Source organism: Sparus aurata, chromosome 7 (genome assembly GCF_900880675.1).
Source record: "Sparus aurata chromosome 7, fSpaAur1.1, whole genome shotgun sequence".
NCBI classification, from domain to species: domain Eukaryota; kingdom Metazoa; phylum Chordata; class Actinopteri; order Spariformes; family Sparidae; genus Sparus; species Sparus aurata.
The window spans coordinates 1,531,844-1,547,590 of record NC_044193.1 but is presented as its reverse complement, the minus strand read 5'-3'; the positions used below and the strand labels follow the sequence as shown (position 1 = coordinate 1,547,590).

The following is a 15,747-nucleotide window of genomic DNA, read 5'->3' as shown; positions in this document are numbered from 1 at the left end:
TCTGCAAACAAAAACACAAAACATAAAAAGTCAATCAAACGGTGAGTTTAAGTTAAAGTAAATTAACAATCTGAAAAATATTGAATCTGTTGTTTTGATGTTTGCTGATATTGTTTTGTGAAGACAAACTTGTTGACATATATTGATCTATTCCCTCCATGAATACAAGAAATTGAGTTTTTGTTTGTAAATGTTCATTTCTCAATGTAGAATTTGGCACAAAGTAAAATAAAAAATATTTTCTAACTTTCAAAAACACATTCATGACATTTATTCTGAAAAATACGTTAATCCCGGAAGTACGCTCCTAGTTCCGGTTACCGGCGAAGAAGGCGGAACAAAACAGTCTCGAGACTCCGCTCGAGCTCCGTTAGCTCTGCTAGCTCTGTTAGCTCCTTCCAGCCTGTTTCAGCCGTTTATTATAAAATGGGGGAAGCAGATGTGACGCTGAATCAGACCGACGAGAAGCCTCCGGACTCGGCGCTGGTTCCCGGAGAGGACTCGGTGGTGTGGAGCCACGAGGTGGAGGTCTGCCTGTTTCACGCGATGATCGGACACAAACCCGTCGGTAAGAGGCAGCTAACGTTCATTAGCATGTTAGCTGCTGGAGCATCTAACTGCTACACACTCCGCTAACTGCTAACACACTCCGGCCGGTTTAACCCGTTGTGTCACGGAAGTGTCTGAAGGCTCCGTCTAATTACTGAACACCAGTTCAACGTCTCTGTTCTGTTTTCGCTAGTTTTGTGTTTTGTCCCAAATTAAAATAGTTTGATCTGAATACGAACCAGATTAGATACAGATCTGACTCACCGTCATTAGAATCCAACCGGATCTTAATGGAATAAACTGAGATTATATTTAAAGTTACATTTCTCCGAAATAAACTTTTAACTGCAGATGTCAAGGGGCAGGTTCGTGCTGCGTTCAGGGGTCATGGGAAATGTAAACATTCAATCAACATCAAGTTCAAATAGCCAGTTTGAATTCTGTGAATACACAGTGCAGTCTGAAAGTCTGACACCACATTTAAAATCTGCTGTATTGTCACAAAAAACCTGAAATTAATCAGAAATAATCAGATTCAGAACGTACGTGAAGTTATTCATGATCAGACTGAAGGTTTCTCAGGACTCAGGGCTGGAGATCAGGTCCACAGCCACACCAGAAGATCAACACTCAGCTCAGTTCACTGACGGAGAGAGAAGCATCTTCATCACAGATACAGACTTTATTAAAGAATCAATCAGCAGTCTGTCCTGTAGCGTCTCAGAGGACGAGCAGCGGTTTCTAAACCACTTCTCAGGAGGGAAACCAGGACAAACACTTGAGGTGGACTCAGAAGTCTTTACTGATGAATCCCAGCGATGGATTAGTGTCAGTAACAGAAGGGAGCGTGTGAGGAGACGGACAGCAGAGAGAATGACACCACAGTGAAACACGGTGCTGGAAGATGTTTTCAGACTCCACCCTGACGGAGGAGAAGCACCACTCCATCCTTCAGAGACTTGCTCCACCCTCTGGTTTGATCTGTGTGGAGAAGGATTCATCCTGCAGCAGGATAATGAGCCCAGACACACCTCAGACCAGAGAGACCCACGAGTCCTGACTGTCCTGGACCGTCCTCCAGTCACCGGACCTCAACACCACTCAGGGTTTATGGGGGCACCTGAAGACCGAGAAAACCAAACGGGAAGCTTTGTGGAACTCATGCTGGGTCACATGAGTCAGCAGGTTCTACACTCACTTGTGGAGTCCATGCAGCTCGAGTGCATGAAGCAGGACAAACCAAATCCAAAACTGATAAAACTGATATAATTTGTTTAGAACAAAATATAATCACATTACAAACAAATCCAAACTAAATGTATTCGGCCTCTCAGTCGTTTTGTCCTCACGGTTCTTCAGCAGCTTCAGGTGCAACTCTGTTTTATTTTGAAATGTCTGGATGATGATCGAGGCTGATACGCAGCATTTTCTGATGATCTGTACAGGTTATTGTTTGTCACGTTGTCTATAAAATAAACAATAAAGATACTTTAGCTCTGATGCAACATCCTGCCAGTAACACATCACAATATACATTTTGTAAAAAATAAAATGATCTGAATCTGCAAAGTTACTAGTAACTGAAGTAATCAATTACATGTATTGGAGAGGAAGGTTAAAGTAATAAATGTAGCTGATTGTACATAAGAACAGTAGCTGAGTAAACTGTACCTTCATGTCGTCACTGTCGGTCCCAAATAATGTTCTCCGTCTCCTCAATTTTCATAATCGGTCCTGAACACACCATAAGACACCGGTCTTTAAGTCTATAAGTGTCTCCTTATTATTACATTTGTATTACATTCCGATTCAATCATTGTTTATAGAGTGCTGTATAAATAAAGTGTATTATTATTATTGATGACAGTGTGTAGAGCGAGTGTGTAACTGTGTGTCTCTGCAGGAGTGAACCGTCACTTCCACATGATCTGTATCAGAGACAAGTTCAGTCAGAACATCGGCCGGCAGGTTTCCTCCTCCGTCATCTGGGACCATCTGGGAACCATGTACGACATGCAGGCTCTGGTGAGGACACGCGCACACACACACACACACACACACACACACACACACACACACACACACACACACACACACACACACGTCACTCATCGCTTCTAACATCTTTGGTGTGTGTGTGTGTGTGTGTGTTGCAGCACGAGTCGGAGATCTTGCCGTTTCCGAACTCAGAGAAGAGCTTCTCTCTGCCTGATGACATCATCCAGGAGGTTAAAGAAGGTGAGAGTGTGATCTCTGTCAGAATGATAATGCGGCGCTCTCTCTCCGTAGATTACCCACAGTTCCTTGCAGTTATTTGAACATTTCCCACGCTGGGATGTGAGGACAGGATGTGACGCCTTCACTAGAACCTGATGTTCTGTTCTCTGCAGCTTCACTCACTGAGCACCATGTGAAGCTCGTAGCTGCTGTTAGCATGCTAACATGCTGAGCTAAGATAGCAAACATGGTGAACATTACATCACTGCACACACTGATCACCTGCTGTTCACCTGTTGTTAATGAGAACTCATTAATAGAGTCTGTTATAACTTATCCAGCCTCCCTGAGCAGCCGTGAACTCAGCTGTTCGATGGATAGAATCAAATGGCTCATTTGATGAAATCAGTACTGATCCTACATTTGAGAAAAAAGTTGTGTTCAGTACATTTCTGCTGTAAGTGGTCCTGCTGCAGAGGACAGAGACGGATGGATGAAGGTTGGAGTCACATTTGATTCCCAGTTAGTGTCGATTCAAACGGCAAGAGACGTCTGAGATGTTTAAATTCTGCTCGTTGACACTTTGAAGGCTCAGACGAATCTCTCTGGACGTTTCTCTCTCAGGGAAGCTGGGCTCAGAGGAGGACACCAAGGAGGAGTTCAGGATGGAGAGAGAACCTCCGGCTACACATGAAGAAGGTATCGTCTCAGACGCAGCGTCCTGACCGCTGACGGGTTCAGTTCTCTGTCTGTCGTGTCATTTCTGTCACACTGTCAACTTAAAGATGCAGAGCGTAAGATTGTTGTTGAAAAACTAGTGCTGGTAGTGTAGAGCTAACTGAGCTAACTGAGCTACCTGAGCTAACTGAGCTACCTGAGCTACCTGAGCTAACTGAGCTACCTGAGCTACCTGAGCTAACTGAGCTACCTGAGCTACCTGAGCTAACTGAGCTAACTGAGCTACCTGAGCTAACTGAGCTACCTGAGCTACCTGAGCTAACTGAGCTAACTGAGCTACCTGGGCTAACTGAGCTACCTGAGCTAACTGAGCTAACTGAGCTACCTGGGCTAACTGAGCTACCTGAGCTAACTGAGCTAACTGGGCTACCTGAGCTAACTGAGCTAACTGAGCTACCTGAGCTACCTGAGCTACCTGAGCTAACTGAGCTAACTGAGCTACCCGAGCTAACTGAGCTACCTGAGCTAACTGAGCTAACTGAGCTATCTGAGCTGCCTGAGCTGCCTGAGCTGAGTGTTTATTTACTGAATGAGTGTGTATTTAATCATCTGAGTTCGTGTTGAAGCTCCGTGCCGTCACACATGAACACCTGTCGTCTTTAAAGCCTCAGAACAGTTTGGTAATTGATCATCATGTCCAGGTGGAGATCAGGTGACGTAGATGTGACTCGTTTCCTGTCGCTCTCTCTCTCTCTCTCTCTCTTCAGGCAGTAACTCCTCGGTGAAGATGTCGGAGCGAACGAGCAGCAGTCGGGACAAGGAGAGAGAGCGAGACAAAGAGAAGGGAGGCAGTGAGGGAGGAGCAGCGGGAGGAGGAGGAGGAGGGAAGGAGGCGGAGAAGAGGAAGAGGAGTCGAACGGCCGACAAACTTCTGTCGTCTTCCAACCCGGCGAGTCCGGGAGGAGCCAAGAGGAGACGCACCTGAGAGACGGACAGAGCGAGCGCGAGAGAGAGAGAGAGAGAGAGACATAGTGTGTGTGGAGGAGAGAGAGAGAAAGAGGAGTAGGAGGAGGAGAAGAAGCTGCCGTCACAGGAATCAAACCTGTGAGTTTTATCTGATGAGGTGGAGGAGGCGCTTCACGCTGACTCGTGTGAGCTGCTTCATCTCAACGCAGTCGCCATCATTTGATCCCAGCGGGAGGAAGTGACATCACTGCTGCCGCAGCCGGAGGACACGACACGATCCCGAGTGTCACCTGACGTCCAAATCTCTTTATCTTTTCATTATTGTGTTGTATTAGCAGGTTACAGTGTGTCCCTCCCAGCCTTTTAAAACCATCCTGTGTTTTATATAAAGTGTAATTTATCATCTCATCGCTCGCCGTCAGACTCATGATGGACACGTTAAAGAAAAAAGGATAACGATCGATGCAGCAGAACCAGAGTTCTCAACATTTTTATTCCCTTTTCTTGTAAAAACCTGGGGCCTACATTACCCACAGTGCAACTCAACCACGGACAGTTCAGTCCGAGGTCTGTGTGTTATGTAGTAGCAGCTACTGTAGCCTGCAGCGGAGACGAGGATCGCTGCAGGCGTCTGCTCAGCCGACGCCCACTCGAGTGACATCACTGGAGGCAGCTCCCTCTGAAGGATTCATACTACTGTTAGAATATACGTATGCAGTTGAACTCTGAGGTGTGTCATCAGAGGAGGCCCGATCGCAGACGGACTCATCAGGTGTAATTATTGGAAAAAGCTGAAAGGTTGAAAATATTTCAACTCCCCAAAAAACTGCCAGAAAAACCTGAAGTGTCAAAACAACAGAGGAGCACAAAGCTCGTCATCAGGAGGACGGACGTTCAGCGGGTGTTTCTAACAGCGAGTGTGTTATCGGCCTCTCGGCGCTGAAACAAGTCCTGCCATCACGACCTGATGCGAGTGGCGTGTGCGTTGGCCATCTTGGACAGCCGGGTACGGCAACACAGCGCGGACAAACCTCATACAGAACCGCAGTGAAGATTTGTTAGTTTAACTTGTTTAGTTTAAGATTATGATGGAAAAGAAGTTCTAGTAGAAGGAAGCAGGACAGAGGATGTGATGTTAAACTTACAGGAGTGAGATTGAAAACTAAAATATATTAAATATCTTATTTTGATGTTTTTATTATTTGAATTGTATTCAGTAGTGACGATGTCGTTTATCATAGATCCAAAATGAAATATGTAGCTGATGTGCTGCACAGAGGTTTTTACATTTAAGACTTAAAACTTACAGAATTATAAAATCACACTACAAATAAATATAAATACAACAATATACATCAACATACACACAACCTACATCAAAGTACAATAAGCTAAACATGCGTGCAGCCCATTTTTTCTCTCTGCAGCAGTTTAACTTCTGTTGTCGAACGTTTGATATCTGAGTGTGTTGGAGCTGCTGGTGATGAGTTCGAGTCTCTCAGGTCTCACGTGTCCTGGAACTCCTGGAAACAGCTGACCATAATTTAACACAACACAGTGTGGTAACAGTAATATACTGTACAATATCACACAAATGTAGATTCTTCTTAAAGGAAAGTGAGCGGTTGGTTTCAGACACCCGCGGTGTGTTTACTGAAGCTCCTGATGTTCGCTGGTGTTCCTGCAGTGTGTTTGGGGTTATAAATGAATTCAGGAACACGTTGTGTGGCCGCGCGCTGTCAGCCGGGTCGACACTGGAGATGTTCTCTAGAGAAGAGTTAAAGATTCTGTATGTGGTTTGTCCGAGTCGTGTTGCCGTACCTGTCTGTCCATGATGGTGGACGTACAGGTGCAGGTGCCGCTCACATCAGGTAACGACGCCGGCCACCTCCCCTTTATACCTGAAACAAATCGTTAAATGTGTTCCTGCTTCCAGAGAAGCCCGGTCAGAGATGAAGTTGGACCCGTCTCGGCTCCTCTGCGCTCACTGCAGGAAGCCAAACGTTGTTTTTATTGCATTAATGGTGCTTTTTGTTTGATTTGTTTGTACATCTTCAGGTGAATGTGGAGCAGGAGATCCGCTGTGATCCAGACTAGAGTTCAGACTCGGTTCATCTTAAAGTCCGAGCAGCTGACGGTCAGAACCAGAACAGAACCTCTGCTGAACGTGAAGCTGCGACGCGTGTTTTTGTCTTCTGACACAATAAATCTCAACGTCTCCACGATGAATGTGAACACAGTTAGAAGCTCGTTTCAGTTTCAGTTTCAGTCTGAGGAGTCGAACAGGAAGTGCTGGACATGGAGTCAGCTGATTGGTTGAGCCAAATGTTCCTTTAACTCTCGATCGACGTGTTAATTTATTGATGTTCAGTGAGGCTGATCAGCTGTTTGTGTCATTAAAGGTGAACTCAGATCAGTGACGTCTCCTCTTATTCTTCCCCAGCAGCAACAAAGTAACTGAGTACATTTACTCAGTTACTTTGTTGCTGCTCTCTGTCAGCTGCTTCTTATTCACCAGGTTTAGTGACGTTTTAAAGACTCTATGATCACCTATTGATCATTTCTTCACACATAGAAATACAATAATGTAATATAGACAGGAATGTAACTTCCTCTTTTACACAAGGATTACTTTTGATACTTTATGTTTTAGTGTGAATATTTTTGGACTTTCTCTGTTCTGTTACCTTGACGGTTGTAAGAATGTAGAAATATCTTTACTTTTTCCTCTCTGCCATTTTTTAAAGGCAAATCTTGTACTTTTACTTCACTACATTTACTTCAATGAACTTAAGTTACTAGTTACTTCACAGATTACATTCTGCGTCAGAGGTAATGTAGCAAATATTTAAATTCACATATTTAATCAACCAACAGAAAAAGTATCAATAAAACATGTAAATATATGTGATCTACTTTTACTTTGATACTTGAGTCCGTTTACTTCAGATACTTTAAGATACTTTTACTCGATTACTATTCATATGTGTGACCTTCACTTTTCCCAAAGTAACATCTGAACATGATATCTTTACTCTGACTGAAGTGTGACTGTTCAGACTTTCTCTCTGCTCAGTTTGTTTGTGTGACGACACAATGAGGTCATAACCAGTAAATAAAACATGAGTTGTGTTGCTGCAGCATGTGTGTTAATGTTGAGGACCTGAACATAAACACAGGTGATGTGAAGGTGTGTCCGGGAGTCACTCAGGTGAAATCAGGACTGAGAGGTTTCTATGGACGATGATGTTGAGGACTTCCTGTTTTGTTTTGTTAATAAATCAGATTTTTGGGTGAGAACATGAGATTTATGAACAGACTGAAACTTTCAGATCATTCTTCAGCCTGCAGTGTGTCGGGTGGACCACCGGGGGGCGCTGTCCTCCTGCTGTGAGCCAGTTTGACATCAGCACCTGAAAAAAACATCACACAAGAATAATACAGTTTGTTTCATGTTTCTGTCTGTTTCTGTGTGGATTGTGAATATGTGTTGTGTTCAGTTCCTCTCAGTCTGACCTGCGTTATAAACTACAGCTGTCAGACTGTCACAGTGGATGAAGCCTTCAGACGACCTGTGAGTGGTTCAGCAGTTCACACCATCACAAAGAGACAGTTAGAGGCAGATAATGTGAGGGAGAGAGTATTGATCAGGATCGATCGGTGTGTGTCAGGTGAAGGTCAGCTGAAGGTCACAGTCTGAAGGTTCAGCTTCTGTCTCTGTTCGTCTGTTGTTCCTCCTCACACACACTTTTGTGCTCAATCTGGTTTTTATTGACACGGATTGTGAAATAATTCGTGCTGCTATGAACTCCTGAACATCCTGTCAGCTGCTGCGAGAGAGAGAAGTGAATAATCATGTTCTGTTGAGGAGACTTGATGAGAAATCCAAAGCTGAGGAGGAGAAGCAGGAGGAGGCCGAGGGGAGGAGATGAAGAGATGGACGGTGCTGAGGAGAGGTGGAGGATGAAGATGGAGGAAGAGAAAGGAGACGAGGAGGAGCGATGGTGTAACTTTGATCCAACATCAGTTCAGCCGGTTTGGGAAGAGTTGTGTCGAACTCAAAATGTCCCCAGGACAGTTAAAACTGACCACATGTTGTTCTGTAATCATGATATAAAATGATGTTTTTGCAATGAGAGATATTGTTCATTATCTGTAAAGATTCAAATGATATCACCCTAGAAAAGTTATCTTAAAGCACATAATTTTAGAAAGAAGGAGCAAATGTGTTTAGGTTTCTGTTTGTCACAGGCAGACTGATGATGGAGCACTGTTATGGAAAGATTAGGTGTTTTTTACCCTTATTTAATGTGAAAACATGTATAACTATTTTCAAAATGAACTTTTAATCTCCCTGTTGTTTAGGGTGTATAAAACATCAGAAAACTGTGAAAATGCCCATCAGAGGGTTCAGATTGTGAAACACAGTAAAGAAGCTCCTGAAGAACCTAAAGCCGGCTGGTTCCTGTCAAACCGATCGATTGATGATTGTATTGATGATTATCTCTGGAAACAGCACCCCCTGGATCTACATGCTGGTGAACGACAGTCTGTGTGTGGTGAGACCAGGACATTACACCCGGACTGAGCCTGCAGGTGGAATCAATAAGTATTGATTAGCTATCAACACAGTCAGACTGTGAGTGGATGTTAAAGTGAAGAAACTCAAGTTCAACCGTCCTGACGTCACAACTTTATTTACATCTAACAGTTAGCAGTTAGCTGCTGGTCCTGCAAACGGGGAGATCTGCGTGTCACAACAGCCTAATCAATAAACATTAATAAAAGTACAAAATAAACAATATAAAATAAAAAGGTAAGAAATAGATTCTTACATACATAATGTGTACTAGTGCCCCGCCCCTTTCTGTGACATCATCCCCATGAAGTCATCATTCACATTTAATTTAATTAATTTTATAGTAAAAGTACAGAACAGAAATCAGTAACACTTGAGCTGAAGTGTCCAAATTACCTGAATGCACCCGATTACAATATTAAAGTAATGTAACTTGATTACTTTCAGTTTTGGATTAATAACAAATGAAGACCAGAGAAATTAAATATACATTTTAAAAAAGTAGCTTTTTGTGTATCCTGTTAACAAGTGTTTCTATGTGTTTGTTCTATTAATTTTTATCTTAACTTTTGACAAGAGAAGTTACAGTAAATATGATGCAGTTGAGTTTCTCCAGCAGGGACTCGAACTCAGCATAAAAGCAGACCTCGGAACACAGAACTCCCACTCTGCCGACTGAGCTAAACTACTTTGAATGGCTGGAGAAGTCTCTAGTTGAAATGACGTAAACCACGTCAAATAAGTCCAGCCCACAGATTTTCTGACGAATCCAGGTGGTGCACACCAAAAGGGGCGGTCTCGCTCGTTTCCCGCGTGAAAGTTGCGCATTTCCCTCCAAAAAGTTAGATGTGTATAAAAATGGCTGACTGATCGTCACTCTGTTTGGAGCTGCTCTTCTCTGAGGACACGAACACGGTGAGTAAACTGTTCTGTACGAATCTGCTTTATGTGTCCAGTTACCTGCTCAGTACAGGTGTATTCATGTCTGTGTGGGAGGTGTACAGATAGTTAATACTTATTGATCTCAGGTAATAAGTCCAGGTGATGTTCCTTCATATATCAGCAGCTCCACATATTAACTACCGTCATGCTACTTATGTGCGGGTTAAAATGGAGCCAGCCTCCTTCTCATGTGGTGAGATTTGTTTCTACCTCAAATGTTTCTGAAATAACTCTGAACAGAAGCTGAAGATGTCTCATTAACTGTTAACTGTCGAGGTAAATTCAGCTGGAACATAATCCTGTAATTACAGCCAATTAAATCCGTGATGGACGTTGTGTTTTGTTCCATGCACCAAACTCCATTGTGATTTTGGTCGGTTTTATCTCTGCCATGTTAATTGCATAAATAATCCACAGTTAACTAAACTTTGGTCACTATCTAAATACAAGACGGTAGTTTCGGTAAAGTCGGCATGAAGTTTTTTAAATGTATTTGTTATTTAGAACAGCATGAAAGCTGTTTAGCTAACGTTAGCTGGTCAGTGTAAGTGGGTGGTAATGCTATGTTAGCTAGCTGACTTTAAAGTTGTTGCAGATGCACTGCACGGTTTGGAAACACGTTAGCAGCGGCTCAGCTGCATTTATTAACGGGTACTGACACTATTACGAGCTTATAAAGACATCTGAGTCATTTAATTGTCGTGTTTTTACAGACAGGTTTGCATGTTAGCTAACGTGTGTGTCTGTTGGAGAGTGTTAGCATGACGCCATTATCCTGCTATGTAATGTTAGCTTGTTAATACTAGCATCGTTACAGCTGCATATCTGAGTACAGCACAGTTAGCTAACAGGCTCCATGTGTTGTGTGTAATAATGTCTCAGTATGTTAGTATGTCAGCTAAAGTAGTTTAACACACAATATGCAGCCTCGCTGTAGCTACAGAGAATGGATTCAGTGTGTTTGTCTCAGTTCTGGTTTAATTTGATATTTAAATCACTGCACTGACTCCCTGTGAGTCAAAAGATAGACTTTAAAATCATATTACTTGTCTATAAAGCACTACATGTTCCCAGGATTTAATACATTTGGTTAACTTTTGGTTTACCTTTTCAAAAACACATTTATTAAGTCAGATTATAGCAGATTTTATAGTACAGAGTGATGTGAGACTCCTGAAGTGATGTCATGCACATGGTTACAGACTGCTATAATCATTCTTTATTATGAAATTAAAATCCTGTAAGAAATCCCCTTTTTGCCAGATGTGTCTGTAATCTGATTACATTTTCTTTTTTACTGCTATAATCAGAATATATTTATGCAAACACACACACACATATACATGTAGTCATCATGTGATATTAACAAGTACTTCCTCCTCTCTCCAGGTGAACAGTGGGACTTGTCTTCAGCTTTCAGGTGGAACAGCTCTGACCTGTATGGTGATCAGACCCGGAGAGGAGAGACACCTGGTCCAACAGGTCAGTGCAGTGGAAGGTGCCAAAATTAAAGGCAGAAAGTGTGAGATTTGTCAGTTGCTTGTTCATTAACTACTCTAAAATCAGTAAATGATTCTAGAGGTATGTCGAGTCTCATTCACAGGTCGTTGAATACCGACAGTTTGTGTTGGTAGAAGCCACGACAGTGTCTCTGTTAGGACACGGCTCTTTAAATTTAGTAGTATTTTAAATGTTTTTTGTTTACTGAGAGGAAATATAAACAGTCTGTCTGTTTAGAACGCCTCCATTTATTTGATCTCATTTATATATAATATAAATGATATATTATATTTTATTAACATGTATATCTCCACTGTTCAGCCACAACATTAAAACAACTGACAAGTGAAGTGAGCATTGATCATCTTGTTACAATCAATGTTCTGCTGGGAACTTTGAAGTTCTGTCATTTCTGTGGATCTCTTTGACAAACACCACCACCCTAAACACCGTTCAGACCAACTGACACCCCCTCATGGCAAAGAACCCAAGGTGTCAAGCTGGCCTCCTCATTCTGCAGATCCCAATCCAGTTGAGCATCTATTGGATGCACCAGAACCAACTTCCATCCACGTCGGGGCCCCCGTGGATCGTTTCTTGGCTCTGACTGCATCCAGTGGAAGCTCAGTCTGGATTGAGATCTGGGGATCTGGAGCCAGGTTGACACCTTGAAGCTCTTTCCCACGTTCCTCGGGTCGTTTCCTGAGCAGTTTTTGCAGCGTTGCAGGCGCGTTGTCCTGCTGGGGGGGCACTGCCATCAAGGAGTGCTGCTGCCATGAGGGGGTGTAACTCGGTCTGCAGCTGTGTTTGGGTGACTGGTGTTTGTCAAAGAGACATCCACATGAATGCTAGGACTCATGGCTTCACAGCCGAACATGGCATTGGAACAAAATGATCCATGTTATTTATTTCACCTGTCACTGGTCCTAATGTTGTCGCTCTCAGTGTGTACACATGTTAAATACTTTATGAATTAGATCATAGCTTACTGCGATGTTGAGCGCAGGTAAGCTACGACAACCAGAATTGAATTAGATCAAATAAATGCATATAGGCACTGTAACCAGACTTGTTAATATTTCCTCTCAGTGAAACAAAACCTGTTTAAATGACTTCCTCTTCCTTTGAACCCTGTGGGTTTTGAGCTGGGACTTATACATTTTAAATGGACAGCTTCATTTAACGATCCGATTGTGCTGTGGTGACGTTTTTCGTTTGGAAGCAGTTGTTGTGGTTATGTTCATGGTGGCACTGCAGCAAACTGATAGCTACAACAGCTTGAGCGGTTGTTAGCTCGTCTGCCTCCTTATGAGTGTACTGAAGGTTGTTTTCAGTTCAGGTTCATCTCCACTTGAGCGCACAAATGTGCATTCAGAGAGTGCTTGATAAGCTTTATGAAGCCTTTGAAGTTGTTGTTTTGCTGGAGGAAACATTGTGTATAAAGCCTTTCAGGCTAACAGTGTTAGCTAAACGATGTTGTGTGCAGTAAGCTACGACAACCAGAATTGAATTAGATCAAATAAATGCATTTAGGCACTGTAACCAGGCTTGTTAATATTTCCTCTCAGTAAAACAAAAACCTGTTTAAAATGGCTTCCCGTTCCTTTGAACTCTGTGGGTTTTGAGCTGGGACTTATACATTTAAATGGACAGCTTCATTTATGTAGATTCAACATTAACATAAGCCTCGGCCTATCTCGCCAGCAGGCCACTAATAAGGATCGTATTCAGTTTCTGACGTGCAACTGTGCGGTAGTGAAGTTTTTGGTTTAGAAGCGGTTCTTGTGGTCTCATTCATGGTAGAGATGCAGCAAAATGAGCTCCAAACACCAGCAGAATGACCGGAAACATGTTAAATTCTGTTAGCCCGTGTAAGGTTTTGCTTGCGCAGTTGTGGTTGTCTGCGTCCTTTGAGTGTATAAACTATGTTGAGCCGCGCTTGGTGTTACCATTGGCATTCTTATTCGTGGTAGAAGTGCAGTGAGTTACGTGCTACCACCCCCTCAGAACTGAGCGGAGAAGTGTTGTTTTGGAGGCCTCGTTGTATAGAGCTGTCTCGGGACAAAAGTCAGTACCAGTAATCCAGTTTGTTAGTGGTCTGCTATGTCCACCTGGTGTTATCATTGTCAAGTTTACCAGGTTACCTTGGACCGAGAACCTTCAGCATATTTCAATGGCCAAATGCCGCGAGTTGTCCAGTCGGAGCTGATACGCATGTGTTTGCTATGCATGGCAAGTAGTCAGGCCTTTGCTCCGCTCTGCTGGATTTGGTAGTAGCGTCTCCTACGAGCCTTGTGCCATCCCGCCACAATTACCGGCCCCTGTTTTTCCCCCACTATGGTATGGTAGAATGACGTTGCCAACGTGTACGTGTTTAGTTGGGCTCGGCCTGGTAGGGACATGCTCAGGGCCACGGTAAAAGCTCGCCTGACGCCACTAAAGCGGCTCCGGTCTCTGCCCTCATCTGTCCATGCCGATCTCACTCGCGAGTTCAGTGTGTATGGGCGCGATGCCTTTGCTTGAAGATAATGTTGAACTCTGTGATAAAACAAAATAAAAAAATTGCAGGAATTCAATATCTTGCAACTGTGTGCAACAGCATCCTGCTTGATAACACCATGCAGAGATCATTATAAAGCTGTTACAGGGCCCTCGGCCTCACTGCCCAGCAGACCACTAATAACGATCTGATTGTGTGTGGTGACGTTTTTCGTTTGGAAGCAGTTGTTGTGGTTATGTTCATGGTGGAATTGCAGCAAACTGATAGCTACAAACAGCTTGAGTAGTTGTTAGCTCGTCTGCTCCTTATGAGTGTACTGAAGGTTGTTTTCAGTTCAGGTTCATCTCCACTCGAGCGCAAAATGTGCATTCAGAGAGTGCTTGATAAGCTTTATGAAGCCTTTGAAGTTGTTGTTTTGCTGGAGAAACATCGTGGTATAAAGCTTTTCAGGCTAACAGTGTTAGCTAAACGATGTTGAGCGCAGTAAGCTACGACAGCCAGTTCACCACCATAGAGTTCTAGGCACAAAAGTTCAGTAACAGCAATCCAGTTGTTAGTAGTCTGCTAGGCAAACCGGTTATCAGGCTTGTGTGAACCGACCAACCAGAGCAGACTGAGGCCCCGCCTCAAAACCCACAGGATTCAAGGAATGTTTTTACAGCTACTGGATATAAAAAATATATATATCTTGAAATAAAATGTGTATGAAAATACAAGTCTTCTCACTTTTAACAACTCGACTCTCTATGAGTCCTGTTAATAGGCCACAAAGTGCGTTATTTGACGACCTGAGATTGAGACTCAAAAATCAGCTGTCTTTCTACAGAATTGCTTTATAAGTATACCGACATCACCCAATTAATCAATTGATGAATAATTGTCCTCCATATGCAGCACACTGGCTCTCAACTTTCTGCTTTTAATGCTGGATAACTTAATCTATAATAATACGTCATGTTTGATCAGAGAATATTTAATATTGTTTTATAAATCTGCAAAGTAACTAGTAACTAAAGCTGTTAGACAAAGTGCAGTGAAAGTATGAATAATATAGTTAAAAACTCAATTGCTAAATATGAAAAGTATTTAACATGTATATCTCACTGTTCAGCCACAATATTAAAACAACTGACAGTGAAGTGAGCATTGATCATCTTGTTACAATCAAATGTTCTGCTGGGAAACTTTGAGTTCTGTCATTTCTGTGGATCCTCTTTGACAAACACCACCCACCCAAACACCGTTCAGACCAACTACACCCCCTCATGGCAAAGAACCCAAGGTGTCAAACTGGCCTCCTCATTCTCCAGATCCCAATCCAGTTGAGCATCTATTGGATGCGCCAGAACCAACTCCCATCCACGTTGGGGCCCCCGTGGATCGTTCTTGGCTCTGACTGCATCCAGTGGAAGCTCAGTTGGATTGAGATCTGGGGAATCTGGAGGCCAGGTTGACACCTTGAGCTCTTTCCCACGTTCCTCGGGTCGTTCCTGAGCAGTTTTTGCAGCGTTGCAGGCGCGTTGTCCTGCTGGGGGGGCACTGCCATCAAGGAGTGCTGCTGCCATGAGGGGGTGTACTCGGTCTGCAGCTGTGTTTGGGTGACTGGTGTTTGTCAAAGAGACATCCACATGAATGCTAGGACTCATGGTTTCACAGCCGAACATGGCATTGGAACAAATGATCCATGTTATTTATTTCACCTGTCACTGGTTCTAATGATGTGGCTCTCAGTGTACACATGTTAAATACTTTATGAATTAGATCAAATAAATGCATTTAGGCACTGTAACCAGACTTGTTTATATTTCCTCTCAGT

The 15,747-nt window shown here is 43.1% G+C and overlaps 1 protein-coding gene across 1 annotated transcript; it reads left to right on the top strand.

Annotated features, from left to right (window-relative positions):
- Nucleotides 1-302: 302 nt before the first annotated feature.
- LOC115585002 (MRG/MORF4L binding protein) lies at nt 303-6,826 on the top strand. Its single transcript, XM_030423002.1, has 5 exons — nt 303-568; nt 2,453-2,574; nt 2,706-2,787; nt 3,391-3,465; nt 4,212-6,826. Exons 1-5 carry the CDS (start codon nt 427-429, stop codon nt 4,427-4,429), a joined length of 639 nt encoding a protein of 212 aa, XP_030278862.1. The 5' UTR covers nt 303-426; the 3' UTR covers nt 4,430-6,826.
- The last annotated feature ends 8,921 nt before the right edge of the window (nt 6,827-15,747 follow it).